This window comes from Bufo gargarizans, chromosome 4, assembly GCF_014858855.1.
Source record: "Bufo gargarizans isolate SCDJY-AF-19 chromosome 4, ASM1485885v1, whole genome shotgun sequence".
NCBI lineage: Eukaryota > Metazoa > Chordata > Amphibia > Anura > Bufonidae > Bufo > Bufo gargarizans.
This window is the reverse complement of record NC_058083.1, coordinates 121617465-121639761: the sequence shown is the minus strand read 5'-3', so window position 1 is coordinate 121639761 and position 22297 is coordinate 121617465. Positions and strand designations below refer to the sequence as shown.

At 43.8% G+C, this 22297-nt stretch overlaps 1 protein-coding gene across 1 annotated transcript in view; it reads left to right on the top strand.

Moving 5' to 3' along the window:
• The window catches only part of CLSTN2 (calsyntenin 2), a 1274585-nt gene extending 1254433 nt beyond the window's left edge, over positions 1-20152 (top strand). The window contains exon 17 of the mRNA XM_044290609.1: positions 19940-20152. Within this exon, the coding sequence (XP_044146544.1) occupies positions 19940-20152 (213 nt within the window). The remainder of the gene's footprint in view (positions 1-19939) is intronic.
• Positions 20153-22297: the final 2145 nt, after the last annotated feature.

Genomic DNA, 22297 nt, shown 5'->3' with positions numbered 1-22297 from the left:
TGTTTGAAGAAGTGCCATGCCAGGGAACTCCTTGAAGCTGCCTTTGGGGTGCTCGGTCCCAGATGGCGGCGGTCAGTAGAAGGCGGAGTCTCTTGGCGGCGGGTGTTCTGCTTTTGCCCACTGCTCCCTCTTTTGCTACGCTGTTGGCTCGGTGTCACCACTGCCTCTTCCTCGGAACTGTGAAAGTCAGTGGCACCACCTTCATTCCATGTGGGGTCTAGGACCTCATCGTCCCCTGCATCGTCTTCCACCCAGTCTTGATCCCTGACCTCCTGTTCAGTCTGCACACTGCAGAAAGACGCAGCAGTTGGCACCTGTGTTTTGTCATCATCAGAGACGTGCTGAGGTGGTATTCCCATGTCCTCATCATCAGGAAACATAAGTGGTTGTGCGTCAGTGCATTCTATGTCTTCCACCGCTGTGGAAGGGCTAGGTGGATGCCCTTGGGAAACCCTGCCAGCGGAGCCTTCAAACAGCATAAGAGACTGCTGCATAACTTGAGGCTCAGACAGTTTCCCTGGTATGCATGGGGGTGATGTGACAGACTGATGGGCTTGGTTTTCAGGCGCCATCTGTGCGCTTTCTGCAGAAGACTGGGTGGGAGATACTGTGAACGTGCTGGATCCATTGTCGGCCACCCAATTGACTAATGCCTGTACCTGCTCAGGCCTTACCATCCTTAGAACGGCATTGGGCCCCACCAAATATCACTGTAAATTATGGCGGCTACTGGGACCTGAGGTAGTTGGTACACTAGGACGTGTGGCTGTGGCAGAACGGCCACGTCCTCTCCCAGCACCAGAGGGTCCACTAACACCACCACGACCATGTCCGCGTCCTTACTAGATGTTTTCCTCATTGTTATCGCTCACCACAACAACAAAAATATTATTTGGCCCAATGTATTTAATTCAAATTCAGGCCTTTTTTTACAGACACCTAACACTATCTGGCTATCTATTTAGGTACCGTATTACACTAATAAAGGCACAGCAGTAACCACAGATTTAGCTGAATATAAATTTGAGGCCTATTATTTAGGCGCTGGGTGACAGGTATACGTTTAAAGACATAATTAGACTGGGATATGCACAGTAGCGTTTGTGTGAAGTTATTGAGAATGACCCTATCAGCATCTTAAATCTAATATACCCTTTTAGGGATAAATTTAAAGTAGGCCTGATACAGCAGAAACCAATAATTTAGAGAATTGCTAAATTGGGAATTGTATTTCAACCCAGAACAAAAACTGTGCTTTGACGGACACTAAATAACTTGCCCAGCCACAGCAATAACCACAGATTTAGCTGACTATAAATTTGAGGCCTATTATTTAGGTGCTGGGTGACAGGTATACGTTTACAGACAGAATTAGACTGGGATATGCACAGTAGCGTGTGTGTGAAGTTATTGAGAATGACCCTATCAGCACCTTGAATCTAATATACCCTTTTAGGGATAAATTTAAAGTAGGCCTGATACAGCAGAAACCACTAATTTAGAGAACTGCTAAATTGGGAATTGTATTTCAACCCAGAATAAAAACTGTGCTTTGACGGACACTAAATAACTTGCCCAGCCACAGCAATAACCACAGATTTAGCTGACTATAAATTTGAGGCCTATTATTTAGGCACTGGGTGACAGGTATACGTTTTCAGACAGAATTAGACTGGGATATGCACAGTAGCGCGTGTGTGAAGTTATTGAGAATGACCCTATCAGCACCTTGAATCTAATATACCCTTTTAGGGATAGATTTAAAGTAGGCTTGATACAGCAGAAACCACTAATTTAGAGAATTGCTAAATTGAGAATTGTATTTCAACCCAGAACAAAAACTGTGCTTTGACGGACACAAAATAACTTGACCAGCTACAGCAATAACCACAGATTTAGCTGACTATAAATTTGAGGCCTATTATTTAGGCGCTGGGTGACAGGTATACGTTTACGGACAGAATTAGACTGGTATATGCACAGTAGCATGTGTGAAGTTATTGAGAATGACCCTATCAGCACCTTGAATCTAATATACCCTTTTAGGGATAGATTTAAAGTAGGCCTGATACAGCAGAAACCACTTATTTAGAGAATTGCTAAATTGGGAATTGTATTTCAACCCAGAACAAAAACTGTGCTTTGACGGACACTAAATAACTTGCCCAGCCACAGCAATAATCACAGATTTAGCTGACTATAAGTTTAAGGCCTATTATTTAGGCGCTGGGTGACAGGTATACGTTTACAGACAGAATTAGACTGGGATATGCACAGTAGCGTGTGTGAAGTTATTGAGAATGACCCTATCAGCACCTTGAATCTAATATACCCTTTTAGGGATAAATTTAAAGTAGGCCTGATACAGCAGAAACCACTAATTTAGAGAATTGCTAAATTGGGAATTGTATTTCAACTCAGAACAAAAACTGTGCTTTGATGGACACTAAATAACTTGCCCAGCCTCAGCAATAACCACAGATTTAGCTGACTATAAATTTGAGGCCTATTATTTAGGCGCTGGGTGACAGGCAGTGGCGACTCTAGGAACAATATATAGGGGGGGGCACAAAGATACCACAGTCAAAAATGGGGGGGCAAAAACAAAATAAGTATATATCAATAAGATTACAAAATACGAGAGAATTGCGGTCTGCAGGGATACAGTTACAATAAAGCAATTTACTTACAGAAGAAGCTATTCAGTCGTCTGCTGTGCCGTCCTCTGCTTGCTTCCACGGATTCTTTCCCCTTCTTTCTGTTTCCCGTCAGTGCACAGGCGCAGTGTTATGGTGGATCTGTGGAAGACACACTGTTATGGGGGCATCTGTGGATGACACATTATGCCTCTCATTAGCCCTCATTATGCCTCTCATATCAGCCCCCATATCAGCCCTTATGCCTCATTAGCCCCCATTATAAGCCCTTATGCCTCATTAGCCCCCATTATTCTTCTTATTAGCCCCCATTATGCCTCATTAGCCCACATTATGCCTCTAATTAGCCCCCATTATGCCTCTTATTAGCCCCCATTATGCCTCTTATTAGCCCCCATATGTCTCCAATTAGCTCCATATGCCTCCAATTAGCCCCCATATGCCTCCTATTAGCCCCATATGCCTCCTATTAGCCCCCATATGCCTCCAATTAGCCCCCATATGCCTCCTATTAGCCCCCAATTAGCCCCCATATGCCTCCAATTAACCCCATATGCCTCCAATTAGCCCCATAGACCCCATATGCCTCCAATTAGCCCCCATATGCCTCCAATTAGCCCCCATATGCCTCCAAATAGCCCCATAGACCCCATATGCCTCCAATTAGCCCCCATATGCCTCCAATTAGCCCCCAATTAGCCCCCATATGCCTCCTATTAGCCCCCAATTAGCCCCCATATGCCTCCAATTAACCCCATATGCCTCCAATTAGCCCCATAGACCCCATATGCCTCCAATTAGCCCCCATATGCCTCCAATTATCCCCCATATGCCTCCATTTAGCCCCCAATTAGCCCCCATATGCCTCCAATTAAACCCATATGCCTCCAATTAGCCCCCATATGCCTCCTATTAGCCCCCATATGCCTCCAATTAGCCCCCATATGCCTCCTATTAGCCCCATATGCCTCCTATTAGCCATATATGCCTCCTATTAGCCCCCAAATATGCCTCCAATTAGCCCCCAAATATGCCTCCAAATGCCCCCATATGCCTCCAAATAGCCCCCAAATATGCCTCTAATTAGCCCCCAAATATGCCTCTAATTAGCCCCCAAATATGCCTCCAATTAGCCCCATATGCCTCCAAATGCCCCCATATGCCTCCTATTAGCCCCCATATGCCTCCTATTAGCCCCCATAATGCCCCCAGCAGCCACATTTTTTATAAAAAAAAAAAAAATAACACACTTACCTCTCCTGCTCCTGGATGGATGCCGCCTGCTATTTTCTCCCTCCTCAGTCGACTGTGCTCTAAACTGGCGCGCACAGCGTGAGGTCACAGAGCGACCTCACGCTGTGCGCAGCCCTGCACAGCCGACAGCCGAGGACCAGGAAGTGGTAAGTACAGAGCGTTCACCACTTCCTGGTCCTTCTGTACTAATGAGCGCTTCCATAATGGAAGCGCTCATTAGTATTCACTCGGGGGAATCAGCGGGGGGGGGGCACCCGGGGGGGCAAGGAACAACATAGGGGGGGCAATTGCCCCCCCTCGCCCCCCTCTAGCGACGCCACTAGTGACAGGTATACGTTTACGGACAGAATTAGACTGGTATATGCACAGTAGCGTGTGTGTGAAGTTATTGAGAATGACCCTATCAGCACCTTGAATCTAATATACCCTTTTAGGGATAAATTTAAAGTAGGCCTGATACAGCAGAAACCACTAATTTAGAGAATTGCTAAATTGGAAATTGTATTTCAACCCAGAACAAAAACTGTGCTTTGACGGACACTAAATAACTTGCCCAGCCACAGCAATAACCACAGATTTAGCTGACTATAAATTTGAGGCCTATCATTTAGGCGCTGGGTGACAGGTATAGGTTTACAGACAGAATTAGACTGGGATATGGCCAAAAATAACCACACTATTGATGGTTAAATGCACTTGGTGTGACAGCTTGACCAACCACACTATTGAGGGTTAAATGCACTTGGTGACAGGCTCAGCTTGCCCCTGATTTAGTATATGGCCAAAAAATAACCACACTATTGATGGTTAAATGCACTTGGTGTGACAGCTTGACCAACCACACTATTGAGGTTTAAATGCACTTGGTGACAGGCTCAGCTTGCCCCTGATGTAGTATATGGCCAAAAAATAACCACACTATTGATGGTTAAATGCACTTGGTGTGACAGCTTGACCCTGATGTAGGATTTAGCCAAAAAACAACCACACTATTGAGGGTTAAATGCACTTGGTGGCAGCTTGTGCTGGCGCACCACAAGACACAAAATGGCCGCCGATCACCCCAGAAAAAAGTGAATGAAAAACGCTCTGGGCAGCCTAAAAGCAGTGAGCAATTGATTAGCAGCAGTTCAATGATCCACAGCTGCAGATCGATCACTGAATAAAGTCTTTTGGATGAGTTACACTGATCAGAGCAGAGTGACGGGCGGCGCTACGTGACTCCAGCTTAAATAGAGGCTGGGTCACATGCTGCACTGGCCAATCACAGCCATGCCAATAGTAGGCATGGCTGTGACGGCCTCTTGGGGCAAGTAGTATGACGCTTGTTGATTGGCTGCATTGCAGCCTTTCAAAAAGCGCCAAGAAAGCGACGAACACCGAACCCGAACCCGGACTTTTACGAAAATGTTCGGGTTCGGGTCTGTGTCACGGACACCCCAAAATTCGGTACGAACCCGAACTATACAGTTTGGGTTCGCTCATCTCTACTCATGACTTTTATATTATCCTCCTCCGTGTTGATTAACTTCCAGGGCATAGCATAATCTTCAAACTCTACTCTGTAAGCCTTTTACAAGGTCATCTAATATATAAAGCTGAGTGTATGTATGTGTGTATGTCCGCTACAGGAATCTGCACCGTCGCATTTACAATCACCAAATTTGGCACACAGGTACATCACGTGTATGGGAAGGTTTTAGACCAGGTCTAAGCTCTCTAGCGTGTATAATTCCTGAGATATTCCCAAAAAATGCAAATACGGCACATCACATGACCTACATTAGCCAATAGAAGCCTGCAGTGTGCTGTGGAGTTTAGAGTTCAGGGGGAAGGTAGGGTGGTGGCCATTCATGCCACCCTCAAAACACAGACTTAAAAAACTTGCAGCCAGGTCCCGCTAAGCCACGAACCCGGATTTGGTTTGGCCACACCCTTCCCACTCCGTAGCTGACAGGGATTGAAAAACTTAAAGTAGAAATCAACTTCTGACAGCTGCAGGGGTGGGAGGGACGGTGACTTTCTCCCTGCAGCTCACGCTCAGACAGTTTAGTGCTGCTGTCTGAGAGTGAGCTGTTCAAAAGGCCATACCTGCGTGAGATATTCCCCAAAAATGCATTAGCCAATAGAAGCCTGCTCACATGACCCTTATCAGTCAAAAGAAGCTTGCAGGCCCTTAGTATCCACATACACACAGTTTTACACCAGGTTTCCATAACAACCCAGCCATTTTTCTTCACTGCTATAGGTCAGATTTAAGGGGCAGGGAGCTGTGGATGACACCGTTATGGGAGTGGAGTGCAGGGGCAGGTAGGGTGGCCTTTCAGGCCACCCTCAAAAAACTTACTTAAAAACCCCACCCCTGGTCCCTCTAAGCCACATCCCCTCCCACTCCGCAGCTGATGGGAATTGAAAAAATTAAGGTTAAAATCAACTTCTGTCGTCTGCAGGGATGGGAGGGATGGTGACTTTCTCCCTGCAGCTCTCGCTTAGATAGCACAGTGCTGTTGTCTGAGAGTGAACTGTTCAAAAGGACATCCCTGTGTCCGTCCAGTCCCTATGCCGGACGGAGGACAGGGAGTCTGAAAGCCGGACTTTCCACCCTAAAACCGTACCTCTGGCCACCCTAGAAGCAGGCTGTTGTGGAGGTCACAGTTAAGGGGGCAGTATGCTATGGAGGTCAGTGTTAAGGGGCAGATTGCTGTAGAGGCCACTGTTAAGGAGACTGGGTGTTGTGCAAATCACTGTTAAGGAGACGGGGTACTGTGGAGGTCACTAATAAAGGGGCCACTGCTGTGGATGTCACTGTTAAAGGGGCGGGTGCTGTGGAGATCTCTGTTAAGGGGGCAGGGAATGGTGTAAGTCACAGTTAAGGGGGCGGTCCACTATAGAGGTCAGTGTTAAGGGGCGGGGTTGTCATGGTCTTACCTTCTTGCTGTTCTCCTTCGTTTGACATGTGCTGGCGGCCATCTTGGTTTCTGGGTTTCTTGTAGCCTCCCACCCTGCGGCTTCTCCTTCCCACTGGGAGGAGCTGGATGCCTAGCTCATATATATAGGAGGTCTGTGGCTTCAGTTCCTTGCTTGGTCCTCCTGTGTTCACATGCTTCTAAGAATGCTGCTGCTTCTGGTTCCTGATCCTGGCTTCGTCTGACTACCCTGCTGGTTCCTGATCCAGGCTTCGTCTGATTACCCTGCTGGTTCCTGATCCAGGCTTCGTCTGACTACCCTGCTGGTTCCTGATCCAGGCTTCGTCTGACTACCCTTCTGGTTCCTGACCTCTGGCTTCGCAAGACCCTGCTTCGGTTTAGCCATCCGTTTGGACTTTTGCCTTACAGCTTGATTTTCAATAAAGCCTTCTTATTTCCACTTATCTCTTGTTGTACGTCTGGTTCATGGTTCCATGACATTAGGACCAAGCCATGAATTCTGACGGTACAGGGCCATCCTCGCTACCTACGCTGGTTGCCAGACTTGATCAGCAGGATCAACTGTTGGGTCGGTTCGCTGTGGCGTTGCAAACCCTGCTTGAACGCACGGCTCATTTAGCTTCCGTTGCCGATGGGTCGGTTGTCGCTCCTGGGCCCGCTCCTACTGCCGCTCCGGTTGTTGCGCCAGAGTCTACCCCGACACCTGTTGCTGCGCCTGCGGTGTTTCGGGGTATGACCGGTTCTGCCCCCCTTCCACAGCGCTTTGGGGGAGAGCCAACTCAGTGCCGAGGTTTCCTTAACCAGGTGGGCATTTATTTCGAGTTGCTGCCACATGCCTTTCCTACTGAGAGATCAAAGGTGGGCTTCTTGATCTCGCTGCTCTCGGACAAGGCCTTGGCCTGGGCCAGCCCTTTATGGGAGAACAACAATCCGGTGGTTGCCGAGTTTTCCGGTTTTGTTGCTTCTCTTCGGAAGGTATTCGATGTGCCGGCTCGTGCTGCCTCTGCTGCGAAGCTCCTTATGTCCATCAGACAGGGTTCACGATCCGTAGCTGAATACGCCATTGAGTTTCGTACCCTGGCAGCAGAGGTGGGCTGGAATAATGAGGCTCTGGTCGCTGCTTTCTCTCATGGTCTCTCGGATGCCTTGAAGGATGAGGTTGCAGCTAAGGACCTACCAGTGGAGCTCGAGTCCCTTATTTCTTTCCTGATTTTGATTGACACCAGACTCAGGGAGAGACCTTCCTTTAAGGAGAGCCTGCGGAGGTCTTCTAACAGATTGGCGCCTACGTTTGCTGTCCCACCCATGCCTCCCTCTCCTCCCACGCCTCCTGGGGATGACTTGTCTGGGGGTGAACCCATGCAGCTGGGGTTTGCTCGCCTGTCCGAGGGGGAGAGGGTACTCCGGAGACGCGAGGGCCGATGCATGTACTGTGGTCTCGGTGGGCATTTTCGGTTGGCATGCCCGAACCGTCCGGGAAACGCTCGCACCTGAGATCCTGTCGGGGGCAGATCTTGGGTGGAGTCTCCTCGTCCCCGGTTTCCCGTGTTGACAAACCACTGATTACTGTTGTCCTCTCCTGGGTCGGGGGCTCGGTGACGACCCAGGCGTTGGTGGACTCTGGTGCTGGTGGTTTGTTCATTGATAGTGTGTTCGCTGCCGCCAATTCCATTCCTCTGCAGCCTCGAGGTTCCCCACTGGCTCTTGAGGCGATAGACGGCAGACCCCTTCTGCCGCCACACGTGACTCAGGAGACCCTTCCAGTGGGGATGGCCATTGGTGCCGTTCACAGAGAGTCGGTCTGTCTCCAGGTTATTTCGTCTCCACACTACTCGGTGGTCTTGGGGTACCCCTGGCTCCAGAAGCATAATCCGACTTTCGATTGGAGATCGGCCGAGATCCTCTCGTGGTCACCGCAGTGTGGGGCTAGTTGCATCCATGGGCCTGTCAAGTTGCTGTGTACTTCCTCGGACTCTCTGTTGCCTCCTGAATACGAGGAGTACCGGGATGTATTCGATAAGGTTGCCCTACCTCCGCACCGCCCATACGATTGTGCCATAGAGTTACAATCTGGTGCCGTTCCTCCTCGTGGCAAAGTCTATCCACTGTCGGTAGCGGAGAATGAGGCCATGGAGGAGTACGTGAGGGAGGTGCTTTCACGCGGACACATTCGCAAATCCTCGTCCCCGGCAGGGGCTGGATTTTTCTTTGTGAAAAAGAAGGGAGGTGAGTTGAGGCCTTGCATCGATTACAGGGGTCTCAATCGCATCACGATCAAGAACGCTTACCCGATACCCTTGATTTCCGAGCTGTTCGATCGCCTCAAAGGGGCCACGGTCTTTACCAAACTCGACCTGAGGGCGGCATATAACCTGGTAAGGATCAAGGCGGGCGATGAGTGGAAGACCGCGTTTAACACCAGGACCGGTCATTATGAATCCTTGGTTATGCCCTTTGGGTTGTGCAATGCGCCTGCAGTCTTCCAGGAATTCATCAACGATGTTTTCCGTGACCTGTTGCAGCAGTGTGTGGTGGTCTATTTGGATGACATCTTGGTATATTCTGAATCCATGGAGGCCCACATTCTGGATGTCAGACGAGTGTTGCAACGGTTACGAGAGAACAAGCTGTTCGGTAAGCTTGAGAAATGCGAATTTCACCGATCCCAGGTAACCTTCTTAGGTTACATCATTTCCGCTGAGGGGTTCTCCATGGATCCTGAGAAGGTTTCGGCTGTCTTACAGTGGCCCCAGCCCAGTGGTCTTCGTGCCCTGCAGCGCTTTTTGGGCTTCGCCAATTATTATCGGAAGTTCATCAGGGACTTTTCCATGCTAGCCAAGCCTCTCACGGATCTGACCAGGAAGGGCAGTAATCCCCAGGTCTGGCCGCTCGAGGCCATCCGAGCTTTTGAGGCTCTAAAGTCCGCCTTTGTGTCGGCTCCGATTCTGTCGCATCCCAACCCTGGGTTGCCTTTTGTCCTCGAGGTGGACGCGTCTGAGACGGGAGTAGGCGCCCTTCTGTCTCAGCGTAGAACACCAGACGGTCCTCTGCTTCCTTGTGGGTTTTACTCCCGGAAACTGTCTTCCGCGGAGTGCAACTATCAGATTGGTGACAGGGAGTTATTGGCCATCGTGCAGGCCCTTAAAGAATGGAGGCACTTGCTCGAGGGCTCGGTTGTTCCGGTGCTCATCCTGACGGACCACAAGAATCTGACCTACCTCTCTGAGGCCAAGAGATTGACACCACGTCAGGCCAGATGGGCTCTGTTCTTGTCACGTTTTAATTACGTGGTCTCCTACCTACCCGGTTCCAAGAACATCAGAGCGGATGCCTTATCACGGCAGTACTCCGAGCTGTCAGGGGAGGAGTCGATTCCGACTTCGGTCATACCTCCGAATCAGATCCTGGCCGCTATTCGCACCAGCCTGACCTCTCCCCTGGGTGAGCAGATTTTGGCGGCTCAATCTGGTGCTCCCTCTGGGAGACCCAACGGCAGATGTTTTGTGCCTGAGGAGTTGCGCACTCGGTTGTTGCGAACCTACCATAACTCCAAGGCCGCGGGGCATCCTGGAAAGAATCAGCTGTCCTGGGCTGTTTCACGTCTGTTCTGGTGGCCTTCTCTACGTTCCGACATCGCCGCATATGTAGCGGCATGCTCCGTTTGTGCCCAGAGTAAGTCCCCTCGGCACCTTCCGTTGGGCCTTTTGCAACCCATAGCCACCGGGGAGCGTCCATGGTCACACCTGGGGATGGATTTCATTGTGGACCTCCCTGCATCCCGAGGCCATACGGTCATTCTCATGATTGTGGATCGGTTTTCCAAAATGTGCCACTGTGTTCCTCTCAAGAAGTTACCCTCTGCACAAGAGTTGGCCTCGATTTTTGCCAGGGAGGTCTTCCGGTTGCACGGTTTGCCCAAGGAGATTGTGTCGGATCGGGGGAGTCAGTTTGTGTCCAGGTTCTGGCGCGCCTTTTGCTCCCAGTTCGGGATTCATCTCTCTTTCTCCTCAGCCTACCACCCTCAGTCCAATGGGGCCGCAGAACGATCCAATCAGGCCTTGGAGCAATTCCTTCGTTGCTATGTCTCCGATCACCAAGACAATTGGGTTGACCTCCTGCCTTAAGCTGAGTTTGCCAGGAACACGGCGGTGAACTCTTCCTCTGGGACGTCTCCCTTCATGGCCAATTATGGGTTCCAACCTGCCGCGTTACCGGAGGTATTCTCTCCCCAGGATATTCCGGCTGTGGAGGATCACCTTTCCGTCCTACGTGCTTCTTGGGTACAGATCCAGAGGTCCCTTGAGGTCTCTGCGCGGCGCCAGAGACTCCAGGCTGATCGCAGACGAGCGCCCGCTCCTTCCTACCAGGTCGGAGACCGCGTATGGTTGTCCACCCGCAACCTCAACCTTCGTGTGCCCACTCCCAAGCTGGCGCCTCGCTTTGTTGGTCCCTTCCGAGTGCTTCGCAGGGTAAACCCGGTAGCCTATGCCCTTGCGCTTCCTCCTGGCATGCGGATCTCCAACGTGTTTCATGTCTCCCTGTTGAAGCCACTGGTGTGTAATCGTTTCACTTCCTCGGTCCCTCGGCCTCGTCCGGTCCAAGTGGGCAATCGTGAGGAGTATGAGGTGAGCAATATCCTGGACTCACGCCTGGTCCGCGGTCGGGTGCAGTTTTTGGTCCATTGGCGTGGTTATGGTCCAGAGGAGCGTTCCTGGGTTCCCTCCGCAGATGTCCTTGCTCCTGCCTTGCTCCGAGCCTTCCACGCACGCTTCCCTCAGAAACCGTTCTTTACTCCGCGGAGGAGGGGCCCTTGAGGGGGAGGTACTGTCATGGTCTTACCTTCTTGCTGTTCTCCTTCGTTTGACATGTGCTGGCGGCCATCTTGGTTTCTGGGTTTCTTGTAGCCTCCCACCCTGCGGCTTCTCCTTCCCACTGGGAGGAGCTGGATGCCTAGCTCATATATATAGGAGGTCTGTGGCTTCAGTTCCTTGCTTGGTCCTCCTGTGTTCACATGCTTCTAAGACTGCTGCTGCTTCTGGTTCCTGATCCTGGCTTTATCTGACTACCCTGCTGGTTCCTGATCCAGGCTTCGTCTGATTACCCTGCTGGTTCCTGATCCAGGCTTCGTCTGACTACCCTGCTGGTTCCTGATCCAGGCTTTGTCTGACTACCCTTCTGGTTCCTGACCTCTGGCTTCGCAAGACCCTGCTTCGGTTTAGCCATCCGTTTGGACTTTTGCCTTACAGCTTGATTTTCAATAAAGCCTTCTTATTTCCACTTATCTCTTGTTGTACGTCTGGTTCATGGTTCCATGACAGGGGTGCTGTAAAGGTCATCGTTAATGGGGGGGGGGTGTTATTAAAGTCACATTTTAAGGGAACAGAGCTTTGTGGAGGTCACTGTTAAGGAGGCGGGATATTGTGTAAATCACTGTTTAAGGATACAGGGTATTATGGAGGTCACTAATAAAGGGGTGTCTGCTGTGGAGGTCGCTGTTAAAGGGGAGGACGCTGAGGATGTTACTGTTGAGGGGGAAGGCCGCCGTGTAGGTCACTGTTTAAGGGGCAGGCACTGCGGAGGCCACTGTTAAGGGAGAAGAGGACTGTGGAGGCAACTATTAAAGGGGCAGTGGGGTACTGTGAGGTCACTGTTAAGGCAGCGGGGTACTGTGAGGGCACTGTTAAGGGAGCGGGGTACAGTGGAGGTCACTGTTAAGGGAGCAGGGTACTGTGACAGTCACAGTTAAAGAGGCAGTCGCTGTGGAGGTCTCTGTTAAGGGGGCCGGGAATGGTGGAGGTCACAGTTAAGAGGACTATAACGTATGGTCAGTTTTAAGGGGCAGGTGCTGTAGAGGTCACTGTTAAGGGGGCAGGCCCCTGTAGAGGTCACTGTCAAGGGGGCGGGGTGCTGTGGAACTCACTGTTAAAGGGGAAGGCTGCTGTGAAGGTAAAAGTTAAGGGGGTGGGCTGCTGTGGGGGTCCAATTTTAAGGAGACGGGGCACTGTGGGGGGTCAATATTAAGGGGTGGGGGCTGTAGAGGTCACTGTTAAGAAGGCAGGGTACTGTAGATGTCACTGTTATAGTGGATACTGTCAATATCTTTTAACAACACACACAAATATTAAATAAATAGATAAAATATACCCGTATGAAGTCGGGACCTTCAGCTAGTTAAATATATTCAGAGGAAGGAGGCTCATTAAAGAACTTGTAGTACCCCAATGGTAAATGAAGCAATCTGAGAATGCACCATTAATAACCACCCTCTGTTTTCTATTACACAATTTACACATATTTTCCCTTAGTCCCAGCATTCCATATTTTACTGTATGTACCAGTATGTACTAGCATTTTAAGTAATATGGCAATTTTTTTTTAATCTAATTTAAATATGCTGGGGGCAAAAGAAAAGTCTATAACAGGACTCCTCACTTATTATGTGCCATTTATACTAGCGGTGTTAACTTCATTTTAACAGGGTCTTTGGACAACTGTTACATTTGCACCCGCATGTAGCTACACCCCTGGATCTTAAAGGGAGTGTGTCATCAGAAAATGGGCTATTGTTTAAATCACGTTTTATGTTTAACATATTTTTAAATAATTTTCGGTGATGTTGTTTTTAATTTTCCATGTTAATAACTATTTAAACAAAAAACATAAAATCCTGCAGTTTTCACACTGGCCACGAAGACTAATAATAGGTTCCACTTCTTGGTCTGTGCAGATCACTTTACTGCAGTTATAGTCTGTATTATTCTAAACCTGCCTGTAATGAGAAGGAAATATCACTTCTGTGTATAGAAAAGACAGGATCCTCCATCTACAATATATGATTGTCAGATTGTATCTATTTTTTCTATGTTCAATGACCTCTGCACAGCTCACAGAGCATGCCTAGAAAACTCTCCCATAGAAGTCAATGAGGTCCCCTCATTAACATTGTGTCTATGGTCCATGGGGCTGCCATAAACCAATTTTAATGCTGTATAACAGCTCAGGAAATAGAATAAAAAAAGTCTACAATCAGAAAACAAAAGCAGATTGGATAAAAAGTAGATGTGTCACTATCTACTTTTAACTGGCAGATAAAAATGTTGGTGACACATTTCCTTTAACCCCTTAAGGACTCGGCCCTATTTCACCTTAAGTACCAGGCCATTTTTTGCAAATCTGACCAGTGTCACTTTAAGAGCTGATAACTTTAAAACGCTTTGACTTATCAAGGCCATTATGCGATTGTTTTTTTTTTGTCACATATTGTACTTCATGACACTGGTAAAATGAAGTTAAAAAAATTCATTTTTATTTATAAAAAATACCAAGTTTACCAAAAATTTGTAAAAAATTACAAATTTCCAAGTTTCAATTTCTCTACTTCTATAATACATAGTAATACCTCCAAAAATAGTTATTACTTTACATTCTCCATATGTCTACTTCATGTTTGGTTCCTTTTGGGAATTATATTTTATTTTTTGGGGACATTACAAGGCTTAGAAATTTAGAAGCAAATCTTGAAATTTTTCAGAAATTTTCAAAAACCCAATTTTTAGGGACCAGTTCAGGTCTGAAGTCACTTTGCGAGGCTTACATAATAGAAACCACCTAAAAATGACCCCATTCTGTAAACTACACCCCTCAAGGTATTTAAAACTGATTTTACAAACTTTGTTAACCCTTTAGGTGTTTCACAAGAATTAATGGAATTTAGAGATACAATTTCAAAATTTCACTTTTTTGGCAGATTTTCCATTTTAATATTTTTTTTTCCAGTTACAAAGCAAGGTTTAACAGCCAAACCAAACTCAATATTTATGGCCCTCATTCTGAAGGGTCATAAGGAAAGGAATGCCATACAGTTTTTGCAGCTTTTGCTGGACTGTTTTTTTTTTTACACCATGTCCCATTTTAAAAAAACCTGATGTACCCCTAGGGTAGAAACTCCATAAAAGTGACCCCATCTAAGAAACTACACCCATCAAGGTATTCAAAACTGATTTTACAAATTTTGTTAACCCTTTAGGTGTTTCAGGTGTATCATAAGAAAGGTAGTAGGGAGGAATCGGGCAATTATAGGCCAGTAAGCCTGACATCAATAGTGGGGAAATGAATGGAAACCCTACTTGATACTGTCCCACATAGAAGGCTTATCAATAAAGTGCAATTTTTGGGCTTGGACTCCCATATTGTTGAATGGATTAGGCAGTGGCTGAGGGACAGGCAACAGAGGGTTGTAGTCAATGGAGTATATTCAGACCAAGGTCTTGTTACCAGTGGGGTACTTCAGGGATCTGTTCTAGGACCCATATTGTTTAATATCTTTATCAGTGAAATTGCAGAAGGCCTCAATGGTAAGGTGTGTCTTTTTGCTGATGACACAAAGATTTGTAACAGGGTTGATGTTCCTGGAGGGATATACCAAATGGAAAAGAACTTAGGAAAACTAGAGGAATGGTAAAAAATCTGGCAACTAAAATGTAATGTTGATAAGTGCAAGATAATGCACCTGGGGCGTAAAAACCCAAGAGCAGAATATAAAATCAGTGATACAGTCCTAACCTCAGTATCTGAGGAAAGGGATTTAGGGATCATTATTTCTGAAAACTTAAAGGTAGGCAGACAATGTCCTAGAGCAGCAGGAAATGCTAGCAGAATGCTTGGGTGTATAGGGAGAGGAATTATCAGTAGAAAGAGGGAGGTGCTCATGCCGCTCTACAGAGCACTAGTGAGACCTCATTTGGAGTATTGTGCTCAGTACTGGAGACCATATCTCTAGAAGGATATTGATACTTTGGAGAGAGTTCAGAGAAGAGCTACTAAACTGTTACATGGATTGCAGGATAAAACTTACCAGGAAAGATTAAAGGACCTTAACATGTATAGCTTGGAAGAAAGACGAGACAGAGGGGATATGATAGAAACTTTTAAATACATAAAGGGAATCAACAAGGTAAAAGAGGAGAGAATATTTAAAAGAAGAAAAACTGCTAGCTACAAGAGGACATAGTTTTAAATTACAGGGCAAAGGTTTAAAAGTAATATCAGGAAGTATTACTTTACTGAGAGAGTAGTAGATGCATGGAATAGCCTTCCTGCAGATGTGGTAGCTGCAAATACAGTGAAGGAGTTTAAGCATGCATGGGATAGGCATAAGGCCATCCTTCATATAAGATATGGCCAGGGGATATCCATAGTATTTAGTATATTGGGCAGACTAGATGGGCCAAGTGGTTCTTATCTGCCGACACATTCTATGTTTCTATGTTTCACAAGAATTCATGGAAAATAGAGATAAAATTCAAAAATTTCACTTTTTGGGCAGATTTTACATTTTTTTTTTTTTTTTTACTTTTACAAAGCAAGGGTTAACAGAAAAACAAACTCAATATTTATTTTACTTAGGACAGTAATTTTCTCACTTCACCACACAACAGCAAATACTTTTTTTTATGCCTCTAATATGGTACACAAAAGGCTTTAGAACATATAAAGGCACAGTTGAACGACAAATAATATGCATTTTTTTGCCACTAATACATGACAAAAAGGGCTTTAGAACATATAACTGGTCCTCTAAATGGCAAATAATATATCATTTTGTGCCACTAATAGACGCCAAAAAGGGCTTTAGAACATATAACTGCACCGCTAAACAGCAAATATGCCCTTATTTTTTTCCACTTATACAAGCCACAAAAAGTTTTAGAACATATAACTTTACCGCTGAACGGCAAATAATATATATTTTTTTGCCAATAATACACTCCAAAAAGGGCTGTAATTTTCACACTTTACCACACAAAGGCTAATAAGACTATTTAAAAAAATAATAATACAAGACAAAAAAATGCTTTAGAACATACAACTGCACCACACAAGGGCAAATAAGACATAGAAATATTTCCTTCTAATAAACCTAATAAACCCTGTTAATGGCTGTATCAAACAGCACTTGCACCCCAATAACAAGAATGGTTTGCTGGAATTACAGAGCTGTATAATGGCAATTTGGATCCCCAGTCAGTGCAGCAAGGTGAAATAGAATTGTTCCTATTACCAGGCTATAAACTCCTCTGCTGAACCCTGTTCTGCTTCAATACTGTGGAATAATTCCTCCCTATCCTTTCCCTGAACTTCTATACAGCATAATAGATTTAAAGTCTTTTCTACCACTGTCCCTAGCACTTCCTCACGCCTCTATCTGCACTAAGAAACTTAACAAAACTACTACACTGGAAGATGGCTGAGGCTATTTATAGAGAGGTGACATCACAGGGCTGGCTGCTGATTGGCTGCATGCATGGCATTGCGGGTGATCCCTCGTTCCCAGAGTTCCATACTCCGTGTCCTTACACATACAGCAGCACAAAGCATAAGGAAATTTGCATTCGGTGCAAATTTAATTTGTCCAAAAATTTGGATCAAATTCCACTTCGCCAACTTCAATTCGCTCATCTCTAGTTACCACAAAGAGTCATTAAATTCAGATTTGGTGTAAATCTAATTTTTCCTGAAATTCAGATGGAATTTCACTTTGTCAACTTTGATTCGCTCATCTCTATATATAAGTAAGGCTCATATTTGATGCACACTTCTTCTACTACCTATCTTTGTGTATTCAACAATAAAATACATTTAGTATATTTTTCATCGGCTTTTGGGGAATTTAATTTTCAGATCTAATGATATTCTGAATTCAGTGTATTTGCTTGTCAAAATATTTATTGCAAGAAGCTCTATTATCTTACATTTTGTGTAAGTTGTGGAGGATGATGTTTTAGTCACAAGCTATGAAACATGTGTAGCGTGTAATTGCCACTTCTGAAAAATATTTCTGCTGTGAGGTTTTCCATTATATTTAAGCAGTTATTTTAGGTAACCAAAATGTTAAAGTACAATACAGCCGAAGACCTGGGTTATGTTAAAAAAATTAGATACGGCAATTCTGAGGTAAAAAGCCAGAACAGTTATTTTAAAGGTCCAGACACATGGCCTTAACACAGTCCATTTCTTTTTACATGGCCCTGAGTCTCTTTTCTATAGTCTTGAACCTTTTTAAGTATAACAATAACCTTTATTATCCAGCAATTACGGTAATGTATTGCTTTTATTCCATATTAAATCAATGGTTTTAGTTCATTGGACAAATCTAATTTTATGTGCAGATATAGTATAGAAGGCTCACACATAGGTGCATAAATCTTAATAAATTCAGTGTAATTTGCACTTTGTAAATAAAAAATTAAATCTTGTGCATAACAGGCTTGGATTTGTGTCAAAATTTGCACAATTTTCTGTCTTTAGTATTAAGTACTGTGGAGTCATTTATTAATCTGAAATATGCCTAAATTGGTTATATTTCAGGCGCAAATGGTGGTGCAAGAGTTAATCCTCTTCATAACTTTGGTGGAACCACCACCAGCTAGCTATAGGGCTTTATTAAGACTGGCATCTAAAATTCCTGTCTTAATAAATGTGCCCCTGTATGTATTCATTTTTTCTACTTTTGACTAGGAATTTAACTTTTGAGCAAATATTTGACTTCTTTCACAAATTGCACTAAATCTTTTGGGGCTCAATACAAGCCAAAAATGGGTGTAAACTGATTAATAAATGTGGGTCATTAGCTTTACTAATACTAAGCCTATCCACATGAATTGTAGTTTCACCTATATAAATAAAATGCCAATAACAACACAGCTATAGACACTGTTAGAAATACAAAAACTAACCACTATTCCATTTCTGTCATCACAGATACTAAAATCTCCCCAAACCATTGCAGGATTGCCAGAGGATCAAAAAAATTATGAAAACATCTATTGTATTGTGAATTTACTACAAATTGTGGGATGGAATGCAATATTATTAGGTAGAATATAGGGTTGAGCGGGTTTGTACCGAACTTTGCGAGTTCGGGTAACCGGACCCAAACCCAGACTTTTTCCCTGAAGTTTGGGTTCGGTGTTCGGGTGATTTTATTATTTTCTGTTTTAATATGGTTATAATGGAAAATAATAGCATTCTTAATACAGTATGCTAAATAAAATGGCCATTGAGGGGTTAAAAATAATTTTAAAAACTCACCTCATGCACTTGATCACACAGCCGGTATCCTCTTCTTTCCTTTTTCTGCACGACCTACAAAAGGACCTGCAATGACGTCAGTGCACTCACCACGTGGTGAGCGCAGTGATGTTATCACAGGTCCTGCTGAATGATCGCAGGTCCTTTTGCAGGTCCTTCACATAGAAGAAAGAAGAGGATACCAGCTGCACGATCAAGTGGATGAGGTGAGTTTTTAAAATTATTTTTAACCCCTCAATGGCCATTTTATTTAGCATTAAGAATGCTATTATTTTCCGTTTATAACCATGTTATAAGGGAAAATAATAAAGTGAAGTTCGGGTCCCCATTGACTTTAATGGGATCCGGGTTCAGGTCCCGAACCCGAACTTTGACCTGAAGTTCTGCCAAACCCGACAAAACCGAACTTCCACGGGTTTACGCATCTCTAGTAGAATACCTTCATGAAGTGATTGGTCCCATCCCAATTGGCAAAAAAAATAAAAAATTATTAAAAAAATAATATATATAAAACAACACTGGGCAGCATAGCAGTTTCAATGTGTAGGTTTTGAGTGCCAGCGGCTGTAGGGGCTATCCACCTCCAAATAATCAATAAATGTAAGAAATTCCAAGGCACATCCAGGGCGTAAAATCAAAGTAATTTCTTTTTATTCATCAGACAACAACATTTTGGTACATTTGCTGAGAAAGGGCGTAAAATCAAAGTAGTTGCTTTTTATTCACCAGTTTCGGTCACTGCTTGAGAAAGGTCCTAGCTAGTGGACTGAAACGTCGCTGTCTGGTGAATAAAAATAAACTACTTTGATTTTACGAGCTGGATGTGCCATGGAATTTCTTAAGTATATATATATATATATATATATATATATATATATATATAATGTCTGGATACCCAGGCAATCCTTGCAATGTCCACAGACCTGTAAATTTTGAGACTACATTAAAACATCTATATCCATGTTTGCATTGACTATTTAGTATTTGAAATGTCTTATTTGTCCATGATAGAAATATGAAACAAATGTCCCTGGAGAAGGTGAAAGTGAGGAAGAAGAGGAGGTAGAAGACGATGAGGACGATGATGAAGAAGATGAAGAGAGCACAAGTGGTGACTCTGATGACAGTGATGAAGAGGAAGTTGAAAACCAACCAAGATCAAAGCAGCACACTGCAACACGAAGAGGACACCTGGAATGGAATCAATTAACACTTACGTACTAATACTTTCTTCTTATTCTTCCTTTTGTAAACACAAATCTTATTTATTTCAGAAGCAACTTAGTTAAAGACATTGGATTTAGTGACAGGATTACCAATAATGGCATTTTGTTAATTTGCTGACAAACCATAGCCTCAAAGAAATCCTGGTTTATATATGTTAATGCTGGTGTTTTATTGATGGTCCATATAACAATCCAGGTACTAATAATATACAAAAGCTCCCTAGAGGTAATGCCAGCAAAGGGAGAATATAATTTCCCAAGAGAGCTTTGTGTTTGCCAGCATTTATAACCCATTTGCTCCAGAGAAATGTATAGCTCATAAACTGTCAATATATTGAAGCAAAATAGAGAGGAATGTAATATTGAGCAAAGTAGACTGTCTGTATATTACAGCACATGGAAATCATAGTTTAACAAAAAAAGGAGAGTTAGAACTAATAGAAAATTATTTCCTCATTTTATTTAGACTTGCTTCACAAGTAAATACATTGTTTGGAAGGAGCTCCTTTACAAGGTCCAACCTTTGGGGATATTATCAAGAAGGAATGTTCCTAGATTCTCTTTCTCCTAATAATGGCCCATTGTAAAAGTGCCACAAATCATCTGATGAATGAGCACACATTCATTCATATAGGAAAAGAGTTGTTGATGTGGACACCAAAATAATTGTTTCTGGGTAGCAGATCATCCTGTGTAGTAGCAATTGCTTGTCCTCATACAGCAGAAGTAATTGCTGCATATAGAGATGCAGCTAAACTAAACTTGATGGTTAACGCGTTAAGTAAAAAATAGCACAAAAAGATTAACTAACTCTTTCAATGTATTTCAATAGCTATTGTCACAAGATGGCACGAGATTACACTGAGATGTGTTATCAGAGCTATGATAGTCAATTTTAGCTCAGCTATATTTGTACTTAACATTAAGCAATGATCAGGAACTAATAGTTCATCCCCAATAATTGCCTGCTCAGTCAGCCTATGTAAAAATGGCCTTTAGAGTTGATTATTAGGGCAGAAAAGATATAATTTGTTACACAATATTTTATTTGGAACAGAACTTTTATGCAATTTTTCTTTCAAAAGTGTTCTATTTATCTTCAAAATTACCACTTTCAAACATTAAAATGTTGATATCCCTAACTGAACTATAGCAATCGGATCTATCTAGAGATTTCTAAAGCAACAATGTTAACATTTTAATTTAATGATGCCATCAATTTGTTCAGTCTTTTTTTGTTATTTTATTTTTTATCTAAGAGATGTTATTGTTTTTGTAGTTTTTATCAAAATCCAAAAGCTTAATTGTTATTAAAATGTATATTTAAATTAAATTTGTCTTGACTAGTTAAGTTTAATCAATAGAGTGTCACATATAGGCAAATAGTACATAAGTCCCAAAGCTTTTAAATGTATTGGAAGATAAAAATTTCTTTATTATATTATATTACATTTTTATTAATACTATCTGCTATCCCCCATCCAGCTGTCTCTGTTTTATCTCACCACTCTAGGTGTCGAAATCTCCATTGTGGAAAGGGCTAAAAGACATGTGATGTTCATGTGTCTTGTAAATTTTTGCACTCATTCTCTTCACTTGGTTCCTCCTGCAATGGGTGGAGCAAACACAGTGTAGTGAGATAGAACTGTCAAGAATGGATAAGTGGGATAATATCTATTTTCTCTGCAGAGTTATTTTTTATTATTCAACTTAAATAAAGTCAGAATATTATTTGTAAGATTTTAATACTTTATTTATAAAAGCGAGATATAGTTTAAGGGGGAAGCTATAATATCATGAATAACCACACAAATACTGAGGAGCAGGTCCTTTTATAATGTGTACGCTATGTATTTTACACTAAAATTGCATAAATTACCACAAACCATAGATTATATTTATAACACTAAAATATCATTTCCACATCTTTGTTTTTTTCACTTTATAAATTATACTATTGTTAGCATATCATTTCAAAAACTTCTCTGAGCAAAAGGGTTTATTTTACTCTAATGGGTATGGATAAGCAATCCATTTGATTGATTCTGCATGCAAACAAATAAAATATACCATCATATCCTGTCAATGAATCCACTGATTTTTTGGTCAATGCTATTTTTTCATACAGGAGAGGTTTTGGTTA